This window comes from Enoplosus armatus, chromosome 8, assembly GCF_043641665.1.
Source record: "Enoplosus armatus isolate fEnoArm2 chromosome 8, fEnoArm2.hap1, whole genome shotgun sequence".
NCBI lineage: Eukaryota > Metazoa > Chordata > Actinopteri > Centrarchiformes > Enoplosidae > Enoplosus > Enoplosus armatus.
The window spans coordinates 8,964,809-8,981,358 of record NC_092187.1 but is presented as its reverse complement, the minus strand read 5'-3'; the positions used below and the strand labels follow the sequence as shown (position 1 = coordinate 8,981,358).

The following is a 16,550-nucleotide window of genomic DNA, read 5'->3' as shown; positions in this document are numbered from 1 at the left end:
TTTCTTAGCAGACATTTTGTCATGCCAGAGCAGGAAAAACACAGGTGTAATTGATAACTGCTGATTGAAAACGGCTGCATTCCATTCAGGTGAGCTAGTGTCAGGGTCCTGGTATTGTGCACGCTGGCTCACTGGCATGGCTTACTGGGTCACTTGATGCAACCTAGCCATTGTTAACGAAAGTTGTATCACGTGTTTTGCCCACCTCAATGCTCTTCTGGCTGAGTGGGAGTGAGTCCCTGCTGCCAGGTTGTCATAGCAACATGTTAAGCCCACGGTGTTTGAATGAAATGTTGGTATCCTCACACTTCTGGCTGTGTAGTGTAATAATAGAGGAAAAGACTGTAATTTATCCTATGACACACATTAGAAAATCAAACTAGCGTACTAACCGGATGTATATTATTTTGTATTATACAAACTGGTTTAGTGTGAGATGCAATGATTGTTTTATTAGAAGGCCTATTAACAAATGTTCTTTGAAGAATACCATTTAAAAGCTTCCTGTACAATTCTAACTTCTACTTTGTTTCTCCCCCTGTCTTCGTGGACGCATCTAGAAAAGTGGAGCAGCAGGCCAAACAGGCCAAGGAGATGGAGGAGAAGACGGAGCTGGAGCGACTACGGACCATGGGCTACGACGAGACCAAGCTGGCCCCCTGGCAGCGGCAGATCATTCTGAAGAAAGGGGATACAGCCAAACAGTGAACTGGGCCCTCTCTCCCTCCTCTGCCCTGCAGCTCTCCCCACCCTCACACACCCACCCCAAGGCCTTCACTGAACACCTCCCTCTCCCTGATGCTCCACCCTGCACTGTACGCTGGACAGTGGGGAAGAGCTTGTCTCTTCTAAACCCTGTCTCACTCTTCGGCCTCCAGAAATACAGGGACCATGCTGTGGTCGCTGCTGTGCACACCGGCTTTGAGGCTCAGCTTGGGTGAAACGTGTGACCCACCACCTCCCATTGAAAGTCTCATGGACACAAACTCTTGGTCTTTTAGTGCTAACAATAGCAGTGGCATGCACTGATTTTCCCCGCTTATGACATTTGTTATAAATGTATGTCCTTAGCTAAATTAAGATTATCTTAGTATATATCTATTTGCTTTCCTGCAAATCAATAGAAGCTATTTCACATAGAAGATTTACTCAAAGAGGTTTTTGATAGATGGAAAGGGGCTACTAGTGAGCATTTTTGCCATGGGGAAAAAAGCCTGTCATTGCATGTATATTTTCCCTTTATTAGCCACACTCACCGTTATGTAATGAATGGAAACGTAGCACCACATGGACATACTCAGCAAAGGCTTATTAAAACCTGAAGCAGCTAATGCATTCTGTATGTAGACAATATCACATCTTTATCATGTTATATACTTAGTCATGAGATTTTTGTATCAAGCTCATAGAAGCACTTTCTAATGGCTTCATTTTACTGCCAGAGTTGTAATCTTAACACCGCTCAAACTAATCTGTTTCTTTAGATAAGCTTGTTGTCATTTCTCTGTGGATTTGGAATATTGATATATATCCTATTTTAAATAATGTAAAAATTGTGTAGCTGTGCAAATTGAATTTTATTAATTATCACTGCAAAAAGCTGCAATTTTCCAATTTTAATTTTTCTATATGTGTCCTAAATGTTACGCTATTGTGATCATGAATGTGAAATGTTGTGTGCATGTGTTGCATAATGTGTATCAAGCATGTCGTGATGTATTATTGACCCCAGGACCCTGGATTTTCAGTGAAAAACTAAAGAAAAACAGACACACAATGTGAGCACAATCCTGCTAGGTTTCTATTTGAACATGGCCTTTTAAAAAATAAAATAAAATAAAAATGCAAAACATGCACATGTGAAGAGCAGCATCTTACACCAGACATCTCATCTGCACACTGAATATTGCAAAAGTAGAGAAAAGACATCACTTTGTCCTGTGTCCTGTTCCAGCCTTTGACCCACTAGCCTGTATGATAAATCTTTGGTCAGCTGATCTGCTCACAGAATGCAGAGTGCTCACTGTCTGCCAGAAACCGCTGTAACATCAAAAATGTGCTGTCCCTTAGATAACGCCTGCTGTGCATTAGTACTCTACAGCGTGAAGAGTCCAGTTTCAATACTCCACCCCATGTCTTTGGCTCAAACATCTGATTATAAATAATACTTTTTATGTGACAGAACTGATACAAAGAGAAGGTTAATTATTATACTGGTCTTAGCAGTCACTTCTAGTTCCAGGTTTTCAAGCATTCCTAGGATTCACACATTTGTTGGGCAAGGGCTCATCTATTTGGGGCTACATATGGAAATGTGGGTTTATTGTCTGATGTCTCTTTCACAAGTATTCCCACATGGTGGAAAATGTTCTCCATGTTTACTACATTTATGTTGCATGTGCATTTTTACAAATGTAGGATATCGAGCGTACACGTCATGTCGTCATGAAAGACATGGTCCTGGTTGGGGAATAATTCGGAAATAATCTAATTCACTGTCATCGGATGCCATATGATGTTGAAATTGAAAATGATGTAAACGTCATTGCCATTTGATTTTCTATATATATTTCAACTCTGTATATAGTGACCCTCTCAGAATGTTCTCGTTTTATTGTTTCCATATTGCATCTTATTACATGTCTCAGCCTTGCTTGAATAGAATGTCGGCTAATTCATGTATAACTATATTTTCAGACTGTTAACAATGAAGACAATAAATCTTTAATCAACAAACAATGTCCAGAGTGTGCTTGTGTTGCCTCCAACAGAAACACAATGTACTTGAATAAATGCTACCTGAAGCTTATTATTCAGTTTTCGCTTTGAGCAAACTGACATGTGGGTTGTGTAAACTGGACTTTAACTGTGGTGACAATGTGCAATCATACATCACAGCAGGGGAATTACATATCAGAATGAAATTTAAAATACAACCAATGCACCACCAATGACAAAAACTTTACAATTATAAAGTTTAAAAAGAATAATAGCAAAAAATAATAAATTTAAAAAAATTAAAAAACTAAAAAAGATAACCAATCTAAAAGTTAGGGCTACAGACTTTATTTATATTATATTTTAGATGTGTGTTTAGATGTGTGTCAGACACTTTTGACATTTATTTACGGCTTTCCGTACAGAAACCTTATAATAAGCCAAGCTAACCAAAAATCTCTGAAATGTGGGGAAGAGTTTGGTTTGAAGATCTTTTTTTATTTTTGCATGTGGACTGCACGCAGTGTGAATGAATCAGTGAGGAGACTGTAGTGTCGTCTATTAGTCACCAGAGGGCGCCAATGAGCCGTGTGTCGCCAATCAGGTAGACAGAATGTCAACAATCATCAGAAAGAAACAAACAAACAGAAGAAATCCGATGGAAGATCAAATGAATTAGGACATTTTATCGTCGTGTATTTGCAAAAGGATTATATACTACGTGGACTCGTCAAACTCAAACTACACCTGACGTTTTAAATGCATTTGATTGGCCGAGTTTTATGTGGTCAAAGTAGTTACTCCAGCGTCAAAAGAAACAGCTGTTAAATCCAAGTGTTGAGCAGCTTTTCTGTGAACGGTTGCTTTCGTGGCTGCAGGTCTCCGCGTGCTTTAATCTAAATTGGCACTTTTCGTTGATTGACGGACACTCACCTGTAGTGACGCAAGCAGCAGGGATTAATGGGCGCCTGCAAACAGAGGAGGAAGTGAGTGAGTAAACCAGAAATATGTGACAGAGGGGAGCGGAGGACTACAGCTGCTGCCAGAGCTGCACTTCTCCAGGCGCCGGACAGCAGCTCTCCTGGAACCGCCGGACTGATCCGAGTTATCATTTAACAAGAAGGTTGCTGTTTGTGAGGACACCTCGCGCAGGTAAGACAGCTGTTGAGCGGCTCACAGTGTCGGTGTTTGCTGAACTGCGTCTCACCTCGCTGTTATGAACCATGGGAATGCGAGGCAGACATTTTTGCTCCCACCCTAATCCGACTTTCAGGCGGCGAAGTTATTGGAAATTCAGATTGCGACTAGCAGAAAAAAAGCTGATTGTTCATTTTGCTGTAGGTGTTATAACAGTATGTATTTTAGAACTGCAGTTAAGGCACGTGCCTTTCATGAATGTTATTATAAGCCTGTCACTATAACATGTTCATAAGAGTTGGGCCTACATAATAACGTGTCTGTGTGTCTGCACTTGACATTATACTCTTTGCACATGGCAGGTTTGTATTTATCAGCAAAAAAAAGTGTGAATTTGTTTTCTTGTAGTTTCTGTGGTGCACACATTTGCTGGAGCAGGTCTCTCTCTGTGTGCTTTTGTGTGGGCAGTGTAGGAGTGAGCGTGAGTCACGGGATAAGTCCCTTTATATGTGAGTTTGAGGACTGACACAACTGACTGCTCTGTCTGACTGAGTGTGTGTGTGTGTGTGTGTGTGTGTGTGAGGGATTGGAGGCTCCCTTCTTCGATGGGAAGAGATCTGGGAGCCCCACTGTAGGTCGCTGGTGGTATTTGAGGGTCATCCAGACAAGAGATACTCATATTACCCCTGCTGTTTCCCCATGTCTCCATTTAAGGTGCTACTTTTTGCATCTTTCCTGCCTGTAGTTTGATCTTATGTCTCCTGGTTATGCATGTAAAAGCTTATTTCTTTTCCCTCCTCTTCAGTCTCCTCCAATGTTGTAGGGGCTGAAGAGCTCAGTAGACCGGGCTGAGGTGAAGGCGGGAGGACACCATGTCCCACAGACAGTCAGACTGCTTCATTGGCGACCAGGCCCCTGTAATCCTGGAGAGCCAATTCTCCACAGAACTCCATATATCTGAGCCGGGCGATGATTGCTGCCAGTCACAAAGCTCCCCCACACCCCAATCTGAAACATCCATGCTCCAGGGAGATGTAGTAGACAGGATGGTGGTGCCTCAGCAGGTGGTTTTGAGCACCCAGAGTCCTGCAGCACTGAAGGTTGGCACCCACCAGCTCATCCCCAAGAATTTAGCTGCGGCCAGCCGGCCTAAAACCCGCCACCACACCACTGTGGTGACATTCCCAGTAGCACTGGAGATGTCCAGCAGTGGGACTCGGAGCCGTCACTCGACCCAGGGGCCAGATTTGTCCTGGGAGGATTATGACAGTGATGGAGACGGCTTTGCTTTGAGGAGGAACCGCAGGAACAAGTCATACAGAGCGGCTGTGACCAGCTTGGACATTGAAGCCATGTCAAAGGGACGAGCGGCTGCAGCCACACTGAAACCTGTAAGAGAGGATAGAGGACCCAGTCCTGGTCCAGCTCGCAGCCCTGGACGCAAGGTAGGCCGAGGAATTTGGGGTCAAAGGGCAGTATGTGCCCATTTACCATAAATTCATTGTTCATTAAATTTGTAGTTGCAGTTGGCTAATAATAAAACCATAAAAGAGGTTGGTTGTTATTAGTGTTTTGTAATGGAGGGCTACCTGAAGCAGCCATTTTCAAGCAATTCATTCATCTTCATCTACATCTATACAACTACCAAACTAAATGAAACTGTCAATTTCGATGCCAGTTCTGTTCTTCAGATGAAGACAGAGCCCACCTGATACAGTTCTGTTCTACTAATAGCCTCATAGGTCACCGCCAGCACAGCCAATAGCGTTGGCGGTGACCTCTGTCAAATTCTCCTTTAGTCATAGGTGTGATGGCAAGTTTCCACAACCGTCTCCTATCTTCCAGACCAATGCCAGTGTTGAGGAAGTCCTCATAGGATTTTACCAGACTATACTTAAAAAATGCTGCATTTAAGGATTGAAAGAAAGGCAGTGATGAAGAGGGAATGAGATGTCAGCAGGAAAAAGATATAATAAATACTGTGTAGTATTATTGCGGCACATGCATTCCACAGTGTTAAACCCAGGCTGCACTGCTGTCTCCCCTCTAGCGAACTCTGGGGAGAAAGAGGAACCAGAACAAACGTGGGTCCTTCAAAGATGGTAAGTTCACTAATGTGTCACCCTATCCACTTCTCTAAATTTGGATACATGACTACAAATAGATGGGAAATAACAGTGATGTTTGGTGTTTTGTTTTGTTTTTTGTTCGGATTGCAAAGAAATTAAGTGTTGTAGGAATTTTCAATGAAAATAAAAAACCTGGACTTGATATGTGGATGCCATAATCTCAGTTTCTGAGTTTAGAGAACATCCCCTGAGGCAACAGCAGCGGACCGAACAGGAAACCGTTCACTCTGAACACTCCCAGCATTCTGAATGTCCCATTGTTGAGTCCTGAATGTTGAATTTTGATGTCCTGTAACTTCTCCAGTTTTGAGTGTTTTCTAAAGCTCATCTTTCTCATCAAATATTTCGTTCTCATTATCATAATCACATTTCACCTGCACATTTAACACTGTGAGAATCAAATCTGTGACCTTTCACTAACATAATGGTCTCTGTATTATTCCAGTAATGGAACACTCATTTAAATCGAACTATCTGCTACTATCAGCTTTATTAAAAAACACATGCTTTCTCACCTCCCACGCTTAAATTCTCAAAGTGACACATGTTACTATGTTGACAGATTCCAACTCTGCTTTAGCATTTCATTTGTTACACTTAACAGAATATCTACAATTACTTTCTTTCAATATGTCTGACAAATGTATGGGTGACTAACAACAGAGTCCTTCATGCATAAGCCCATTGTGAGGGAAATATTTCAGTTTAGAAATTTTATATTTTCACCCTTGTTTTGTTGTTGTAAAAAGTCATGTGAATCCAAATTGCACACCGGGACTCAGAATTCTTGAGTGATGTTTGTTGATGCAACCCTCAGCTACACCGCGCCTCTACCAAGAGATTCGTGAACGAGGGCTGCACTCCACCAACCAGGATGAGCTGCTGGATGACTTCGTGGTGGTGGAGCCTCCCGTGGAGGACCAGGGCATCGTGGTGAAGAGCTACCGGCCTGCACAGCTCACCTGGAGCCAGCTGCCGCAGGTAAACCTCCATCTGCACTGACAGACAAAGTGTGAGCATTGAGGGAAACAGCATCAAGTGCAACCTAAGAGTTCCACAAAGATGTTTGAATTAATAATGTAATTCATTTATAATTATAGTGTGTATTAAGTGTACTAGGACATAAATCCATTTCAGTCATCACTTCCCTCTACACAGAACACTGACAGCCAATGTGTTTGTCTTCTGTTAAAATATATCTTCAGCTGAATTATAAAAGTGTGCAATATAAAAGCTTACAGTCTTCATAAACTCCCACACTCCGTGACCCCTGTGTGGAAATGCCGACTACGTTTGCTCTAGATGTCAGATCATCCACCGAGCTTGTCTGACAGACTGGAGACAAGTTGACATTTCATTTTTTACCATTTTCAAAACAAGCTCTATCTCAAATATACAGCAGGATGCGGAGCGTAACATTATGCTTTCTTTGTATCTCTCACAAAGGTGAGGGACACAGGTATCCTGACATTGATCTCACCTCAAGAGAGAAAGAGACAAGAGGTAAGTGTGTGTGCCTGCTGGTTTTTGTGTGTGTGTGTGTGTGTGTGTGTGTGTGTGTGTGTGTGTGTGTGTGTGTGACAGTAGACTTTAAACACTAGAATGTGATGCAACTGTAAGACAAGGGAAATGAAGCGTCTCTTTAACATACACATATTTTATATTGATTTTAATCCTACATCTGTCAACATTGTCTGGCAACAAGTTCAAACTCTCTCAGGTTTTGTCAAAAGGATTTCTAAGAAATGAATGAACTCACTGAGCAGAAGCAGAAGTAGACAAAACAGGTTGAGGTAATATGTTGGTTACATTACATTGCAAAATAACACCTGGAAAGCAATTGAACATCACAGACTGGTACCATCTATTTAGTGTAACACTCTCTGAGGGTGGATTTTCCCTTTTGTAATGCGTCCTCACTAGCAGTCTAACAGCGGATGTCAATACCAAAGGTCCACACTGAATAAAGCCACACCCTGCCAGTGTGATCACACTCAGTCCGTCTCCTGAGCAGGTGCTAGTCTCGCTCTTCTGTGCCTTTCATGGGTTTAGTTTTTAGTGCTTACGCAGTGGCCTTCAGATTTGCAGTGATCCATGACAACTGTAATGCTACTTTTTAGGGATATGAACGCATTTTGCTAACTTACATCAACCTAAAAAGACTGGGCGTGCTGTAATATCAGGAAGATTTGAGCAGCCTCACGTTATCTCAGACAGAGCAGAGCTTTACCAGGTCCACCAGGCAGACTATCGTCCTATTCTTTAGTGACATTTCAAGCTTTTAGTCTGAAACATCAAGGTTGCTCTGATATTGACAGGATGTGGTGTTCTTGATTTAGCTCAGCTAATGCCCTTTGGTCCTTTCCGAGCCACCTCACCTTAACAGGAAGTAGGTGGGTAGAAGGTGTGTCATCACCACCTGGTAGTTCACCTACTGTAAGACTTTGACCACAAACAGCAGATGTTAACTAAACCCTCCATTTCAAAATATATATATACTGTCTTACAGTAAAAACTATTTTGAACACTGCTACGAACCAACCACGGCTGATGTGTCTCCCATTTCTGGACCTATTCCAGTGGATAATTGGCAAACTGTTACCCTACAGTACGTAGAGAATATGTGAAGTTTCACCTGTAAACATCAGATTTTGGTGTAACTCAGTATTCTAGATTCACCATTTAGCTCCAATATTCGACATGTAGGAAGACGTTTGTCATAGAGCAGAGCAGAGATGCAGATTTCTCCACCAACAGCAGCCTCAATAGACCAGAATGCATTGCAGCCACAGCATGTGTTTTATTTTGTGTCAGGGACGTGTCTGCTTTGCTCCTTTCAGCTATGCATAAAACTCACAGTTGACTGCAGAAAGTAGGGGCCATTTCTCTGGATGTCATTAAAAGGAATTCTGGGAAATGTAGGAAAGTGTCCAAGTTACCCAGAGGAAAAAAACAGGTTGAAGGAAAGTGGGTACTCCAAAAAAGTAAATGGAAAAATAACAGACATCCAGCAGTAAGAGCATCACAGGGTGTTTTTCTTTTTCTTTTTAAATGTTAAAGCTGGAAAGAAAGTACACTTTTATGTGCACACTAATTTGTGTGGTTCGTGTGGTCATTTGACAGGCCATTTTTGAGATCATCACGTCGGAGCATTCGTACCTGCACAGCCTGGGCATCCTGGTGCGTCACTTCAAGAATAGTGAAGCTCTGAGGAAAACGATGACAGCCACAGAGCACCATCACCTCTTCTCCAACATCTCTGTCATCCACCAAGTCAGCCAACGGTGGGCACAACATCTCTTGTCGTCTTTCTTGTGTGTGTGTGTGTGTGTGTGTGTGTGTGTGTGTGTGTGTTTGTGAGTGTGTGTGTGTGTGTGTGTGTGTGAGTGAGTGTGTGAGGGAGAGAGAGAGGGGGTGATGGAAAACTAGTTGTGGGGGAGGGTCACCATTTTGTAAAAAAAGGTATTTGATGATGCTATCAGTGTGTGAAGCAGTGTAATGGGCTGTTCATGTGCATGCAGTGTGTGTGTATGGTCATATAGTTGAGTTGTAATGCCACTGAGACTTGGTTTCAAGCGGATAATTGGTTGATTTAATGTTTCAAGTAGAGTATTTGCCCTCAGCATGTTTTTAGTATCCTGTAGGCTCCGTCGACATGTTTAAACACGCTAGCCAAACAGGTTCTGCTGCCGAGCTGCTCTGAGTGATATTCCAGGGCTTTAAGATGATAATGTGCTTGAGAACAGCCTGTGTTGCTCTGTGCATTGCAAAAATAATGTAACCATATTTTGAGTTGAAACACATCCAGCTGTAGCAGCAAGAGTCCTTTTTATCTTTGATCCTCTTGTTCTCTGTTTTCCAAGTAAAACAGTGAAACTAGCAGGCAGAATGTGTCCCAGAAGCTGCTGAATGACATGTCAGACCTACAGTATCTGTGTGTGAATGTGTGTCCCGTAGTTGCTTCTGGGGTTGGGCTGTTTTTCAGGTGTCGTTTTACTCCTTTTTGTTAAAAAAGCACTTAACAAGGGTGAGGCTGAAAGCTGTGAATCGTGTTGATGGTGCTAATAATAGAAAGCAAATACAAAGCTTTGGCGGAAGGAATCACCTGGATCTTGAAAGTAAAGATAAAATTTACATATGTTTAATATTTGAGTATATTGAGTTGATTGGGAGTTAAATGGAGGACGCCTTTTGTTTTTTAACAGAACAGTTACAAACATTACTTAAGTTTCATCATGTAAATAGGCTCTAATATCTACTATCGAAGTCAGATAGAACATTAAAGCCCCAAAGTGACAATTTGTAGTAACATAAAGTTTGTAGTTCATGTTAGCCTGTCCTTCCTGGACCTTCTCAGAATGTTACTAACGTTGAAATGAAAACACTTGATAAATTCATCTGTACATGCATGCAAGTGTCATTATCACAATACTAATATCCTCAAATTTGAAACATATCACATTCAGTTCAGCCTGTACATACTCTGTCCTCACTCTACTCTGATACTCTGTATCCTGCTCAGGTGGTCATTCTGTGTCCTTTTAACTTCTTCACAAACCTTCCCACTCTCTCTCCATTTTCAGTTTTTTTGAGGACCTCGAACGGCGTCACTATGACAACCCAGTGATCCGAGACATTAGCGATATTGTTCAGAACCACGCTGTCCACCACTTTGAGCCCTACATCGTCTACTGCTCCAACGAGACCTTCCAGCAGAGGACGCTGCAGAACCTGCTGTGAGTATCGGAACAAGCTGTTAACAAGCTGTTCCAGTAGAAACACGGCCGGATGAGCTGAACTTCTCCTCTTTCTTCCCGTCCATTAGGGCCAGCAACACAGCGTTCAAAGAGACCCTGAAGCAAATTGACGGGAGCAGTGAATGCGGAGGTCTGCCAATGATCTCTTTCCTCATCCTCCCCATGCAGCGAGTCACCAGACTGCCACTGCTGCTGGATGTCAGTTTAACCTTTACTTAACTTTACTGCCATGCAAGTTGTTTTTAGTTTCTTGGAACAAATGTCAGCTGAAAATACCAATTTCCAAAGAAATAGATTAAAACTTTATCTATTTTTCCTCAAGTGTGTATATATATTAGGCTGTCATTCCATAAAGCTCATTATTTATTTAAGTCTGCATTCGCTACGTTATCTCCATGTTCAGTGTGTGTCTTTATAAAACAATGTTACTTATACATTTATACATTATTAATACAATGTTATTTATAAAAGCCTGTAAAGATGTGCGCCCATTAAAATCATTAGGCATGAACACATTTACATAGAGACTAATTTACAAAATTAGAAACGTAAGTACACAAATGAATAAAAAACATATGTATATACACACAACTATAATTTTGCATACATGTACGCTAGAGTTAATAAGTTATCAATGATTTAGGAACACATTTTTCCTTAAGTTTCATACCTCTGTTCTCGCCTCACAGACAATCTGCCAGAAAACTCCAGACAAGACCGCGGAGTACTTTGCTGCCGTCTGGGCGCTGCACGCCATCAGCAAGGTAGAGATTCCTCAAAAGAGCTCTGCCCAATGCTCATTTGAGAGATGCGTGTTTATGGTCATGACTGTCATTATGTCATTGCTGGGATTATTATGTCAACAGTTGGTCAGTAGCTGCAATGATGGAGCCAGGCGGATGGAGAGGACAGAGCAGATGTACACCATCCAGAAACAGATGGATTTTGGTAAAATCAAGGTAAGAGCCAACGATACTGTATGTTTCTGCACAAACACCTACAAGGAAGAAGACGGTGAATATAGAGATCCCAGGGTTTGACTTGTTAGGTAAAATGCTTGCAATGGATGTAAATATAAAAAGATTGATGCAGCTCCAGTACAGACGAACAATGATGCAGATCCAGTACAGACGAATACATCTTAGTCCAGTTTGCTAACATGGACAGATGACTCTTGCGTCCTTGCAGCCATTTCCTCTGGTGTCGTCGTCGCGGTGGCTGAAGAAGCGTGGCGAGCTGGCCGTCTGCACTGAAGAGCTCAGCATCTGGAGGGCTTTCAGCAACAGGAGCTACTACCTGTTTCTCTTCAATGACGTGCTGATTGTCACCAAGAAGAAGAGGTCAGTGGGACTAAAATACACAGACTTTGTTTTGAATATTATCCACTTTAAGTCTAAAATACTATTTTGAGGAAAAGGTTTTTACAAAACTTAAACTGACAGACAGACGTAACTGATTTTAATATTAATTCCCGAAAGTATCAGCAAACATTCTCAAGTATGTCAACATAATCACAATTAGTAAGATTCAATCTAATAGGATCACTTCAGATGCTTTCAGCTTCCTGTAGTATCTTGTTGAAGCTAATGTTTTTAACCTCTGGACTTGTACATTTCAAAGCTTCTTTCACAGACCAAGTCACTCTCAAGATTATAAAAGAACTTTATTAGGCATCTACTAAAATGGGGGGATAGAGGAGAGAAACATCAGAATCACAACCAGTTTTTGAAGCATTTCATGAACTATGTGGGCTTCTCCTGCGGACACTTGAGTAGATCCAGCTGAGAAACTGAGAGAAAAGAGGAGAGGGGACAGAGAAAGGAGTATGGATGTGGTACGTGCATACTTGAGATTCTTCAATCTTGCATTCAGCGCGTCAGCTCGACAGACTGCAGCTTTCTGTTTTGAGTTAGGGAGAAACCAAACAATGTCCGCTCAGAGGAAGGAGGTGCCCACAACACTGGAGTCATTTTCAGGGTTGTGAAGTCAGCTATGTCACCCAGTCTTCAGGTGACAATATCTAGGAAATGCTATTTGCAAATAGTCAAGAAATGTGGTGTGTGTGCGTACACCGCAAAATTGTTGCTGGATTTAGCTACACTATAACGTGCAAACATGATCGTTTAAAATCACATTATTTCTGTGAATGTTCCTGCACATTGGGACACAAAAAATATCCTGTAAATGGACATGTGAGTTAAACCTGTTTGTTTGTCCAGCGAGGAGAGCTTTGTGGTGATGGACTACGCCACTCTGGAGAATGTGGCGGTGGAGGTCGGGGAGGATGCAGAAGGGCGGACGTCTCCGCCTGCCAAGAGCAGCTCCAGCTACTATCTTGCCTTCAGACTGCTGATGAGCAGGAACAGTGACGGGAGGGCGGAGCAGATCACCCTGGTGGCCGAGTCCAGGTACTGCTGCTCTCAGCTCCCATCAGCCATGAAGTGTACATAATGAGTACAGTTATTATCCCTCAAGTGGGAAAACCTGGTCCTGTTGTGATTTATTCAAAATCACATTCGCTTGTGTGACCTGAAGGGGTTTTCCATAGTAGGGGAGGCAGTTGCGATCAGTTGAGACGTGCGGGCACGGTGCGAGTGTCTTTCTACTGCACAGCAAAGCAAGCAGAGTTGTTTACCTTGATGACATCTTGGAGGTGTGCTAGTCACACACCACAGTAACAGCCTGTCACCTGTAGCCCTTTTCAGCTGATCCGATGACCAAACAGTGCAGAATATGTCCATATCTGGCTGATTAGACCTGTTTTTTACTGAAGAATAGCACCAATGAAGCTCCACTAACTGGGTGACAACGTGCAACGTATGAAGCGCCTGTGCAAAGAGTCCAGTGTTTGAGTGTCTCTCAGTGGCTATACACTGTCTAGATGTACAGAATAACAGAAACACTTTGACACTCATATGTCCAGTCTTTGTTAAGACTGTATTGCTGGTGAATCATACTGAACACAGGAAAACGATCAATTACTGATGCAGAAGTCCATTACCAACAGACTGGAAGACATTCACAAACATGTCCTATGACTTGTAAAGTAAATAAAAGCATCCTACCGGCTCGCCAGTGCTTTTAAGTGAAGCAGAAACAGCAATAACTTAACACAGCTCCAATTCAGCTGAAGACCAGTACACAGTAAAATAAGGTCAATATGTCAAAGTACAAACAGGAACAAAGGAGTGAAAACAAACTCAAAAGCACAGACAGAAAAGCATAGAATCTACAAAAGTACTGGAAGAGACATTTAAAAAAAAAAAAAAGAAGAGGCAGCTCTCTCTAGTCTCCAGCACAGACACACATGAGTTTAGCCGCTGAGGACACAGCTAAGGTTGCTAAGGGTCACAGGGTTTCCACCAAGCAGGACCACAGCAGTGCGACTTGTGGCAGCTATCCCCAACTGTGGGGCTGTAGTGGAAAGTCATCAGGGCTCAATGATGGAAAAACCCTACTGGAAACCAAATCTGATGTTTTGTATCTGGCTCCCTCTATTGACAGAAGTCTTAATGCCAACCTAAAATGGTCCCATGCATTTAGTCCATTCATAAGAAACAGACTTTTTGTGCTATTTGTACAATAAACTACACTGGGTCTGGAGCTATTTTTAACAGTTTGCTTATTTTTTTTTGTCTCTGTTGCCAAGGGTGGACAGGGCACGCTGGATAGTTGCTCTCACAGAACACAAGAAGGCAGGTGTCTGCACTCCTACAGCTGGTAAGTCAGCATGCTTTATTTACCAAGGGAGTGGTTCTTTGAAGTACACTTCGGGTTAAATCTGGGTTTGATCAGAATTTTCAGTCTGTACATGTAATCTTTAAAAGGAGCAACTCATGACAAATCTGTTCTCTTTCCTTTCATGTGTAAATAATTAATTTGTGTGGAACAGAAAACAGACTGTTTGCATTAAAATGCAATCTTATTCACAACAGAGCTGCATAGGTTCTCCCTTCTTTTACACACATGTACTAGAGAATATCAGTCATACTTACTCACATTTGACTGTATACTGTATGTGAAACAGATGTAGGCCTATGTGATCCTACAGTATGTGCCAAATGTGCCTTGGACATACACAGTACAAATTTCAAAACAACAAAGACAGATGTAGAGCAATCATTCGGATTCCTGTGTTTTAGGCCACAGTGTGCTACAGAACATGTACAGTGTTTAGGATATTAAACAGAATATTATTTAAATTAAAGCAGTGATCTGCAAAAGCGTCACACAGGCAGCACTCACAGTGGCTGATTGTATAATGGCCATTGTTTTAAGAGTGAGTGTATCTCTGTTTGATATTTGATATCGTTATCAAAGGGTGTGCCTTTCCAGGGAAAATGACACATGCTGGGAAGTGATGTGCTGTAGATATTCAGCAGTGTTGCATAGGATATGTTTTTACAGTACAAACAGGGTTCTTAATTCTTCACGGGAATGTGTTTCAGGTCTGCCACAGTATGAGGCCACCAAAGCCTACATGCCGAAGGAGCCAGATGAGTTGGGACTGCAGCAGGCTGAGCTCGTCATCGTTCTGCAGAAAGAGGAAGGTGAGGCCCTGCCCTGCATGTGTGCTTAGCTCCATCACAGCCTGATATACATCAAATCCAGACCTTAATGCTCAATCAGTGTGCCGTCTTCTACAATTCACATAAAGGCATGCAAGAGTGCTTTAAAGGTAACTCAAGCTGTCTTGCCCTTCCCAGCCTGGTGCTTTGGGGAGAGAATGCGAGATGGAGAGAGAGGCTGGTTTCCTGCCAGCTGTGCCACAGAGATCACCAACCCCACCGCCATGGAGAGCAACGTGCAACGTATGAAGCGCCTGCGCAAAGAGACCAATGTTTGAGTGTCTCTCAATGGCTATACACTGCCTAGATGTACAGAATAACAGAAACACTTTGACACTCATTTGTCCAGTCTTTGTTAAGACTGTATTACTGGTGAATCATACTGAACACAGGAAGACGATCAATTACTGATGCAGAAGTCCATTACCAACAGAATGGAGACATTCACCAAGACATGAAAAGCCTCAAATATGGCCTTTAATGCTGTCCTGGTGCCGCTGTGGTATAAGATCAATACACTGTAACCATGATGTTCCTGGTTTGAGTCCAGCCAGTGTCCATCTTTCATGTTGCCCTCTACTGTCTACCAATTATTTTAAAACCTGGTCATCAGGTCAAGTCTCAGAGATGAGCTATTGTTTAAGGTGTTTTTGGTCCACCTACTGGATGTTGGTGTGAATGTCAAGTTAAGCTCAGATGCAGCCCAGGGTTTAATTTAAAATCAAACCTAATTCTATGGTCTACATACACTATAGTATGAGAAGTTGCATGCAAAAAATATTTAAGTGCATTACCTACACTTTGCTTTCATGAGTCTTCAGAATCAGAAATACTTTATTGATCCCCGGGGAGAAATTATACACATATATATATATATATATATATATATTATATATTGTCGCCTAACCTCAATATATGGAATTGTTCTAGTTTTAAATGTTGCTTACATTTGTGTTGGGTGTCTGTTATCCTGGTGTAAAAGAAAATGTGACCACAGAATTATCAGTTTTGGTAAAACATTTGCCATTTTAAATGTAGTTTATGACATGCTGTTCCGTTGTTGAATTTGGTTAATTAAATAACTCACTGCGTCATACATGGTTATATTTGTCTAAATATACTATGTGAAATGAAAAAACACTCCCACTTAACCGTACACTATGTAACAAAGAGATTCCATGGTTTGTCATTGTTTAGAGCCCGTATACTTGAAAAAAAAAATAAAGCCAACACTTGAGACA

The 16,550-nt window shown here is 41.9% G+C and overlaps 2 protein-coding genes across 2 annotated transcripts in view; both read left to right on the top strand.

Moving 5' to 3' along the window:
• Positions 1-708, top strand: part of espn (espin) — a 40,503-nt gene extending 39,795 nt beyond the window's left edge. Inside the window, exon 15 of the mRNA XM_070910854.1 lies at positions 561-708. Coding sequence (XP_070766955.1) covers positions 561-708 — 148 coding nt within the window. The remainder of the gene's footprint in view (positions 1-560) is intronic.
• Positions 709-3,747: 3,039 nt separating this feature from the next.
• arhgef16 (Rho guanine nucleotide exchange factor (GEF) 16) lies at positions 3,748-16,541 on the top strand. The gene is made up of 15 exons (XM_070911211.1): positions 3,748-3,870; positions 4,661-5,300; positions 5,906-5,957; positions 6,802-6,965; positions 7,431-7,487; positions 9,108-9,268; positions 10,568-10,720; positions 10,810-10,939; positions 11,431-11,505; positions 11,608-11,700; positions 11,930-12,081; positions 12,961-13,149; positions 14,391-14,461; positions 15,190-15,291; positions 15,448-16,541. Exons 2-15 carry the CDS (start codon positions 4,728-4,730, stop codon positions 15,585-15,587), a joined length of 2,112 nt encoding a protein of 703 aa, XP_070767312.1. The 5' UTR covers positions 3,748-3,870; positions 4,661-4,727; the 3' UTR covers positions 15,588-16,541.
• The last annotated feature ends 9 nt before the right edge of the window (positions 16,542-16,550 follow it).

Coding starts and splice junctions, on each gene's coding strand:
- arhgef16 (XM_070911211.1), top strand. CDS start 4,728: ATGTCCCACAGACAGTCAGACTGCTTCATTGGCGACCAGGCCCCTGTA. Junction 9,269..10,567: donor ATCCACCAAGTCAGCCAACG/GTGGGCACAACA, acceptor CTCCATTTTCAG/TTTTTTTGAGGACCTCGAAC. Junction 12,082..12,960: donor ATTGTCACCAAGAAGAAGAG/GTCAGTGGGACT, acceptor TTGTTTGTCCAG/CGAGGAGAGCTTTGTGGTGA.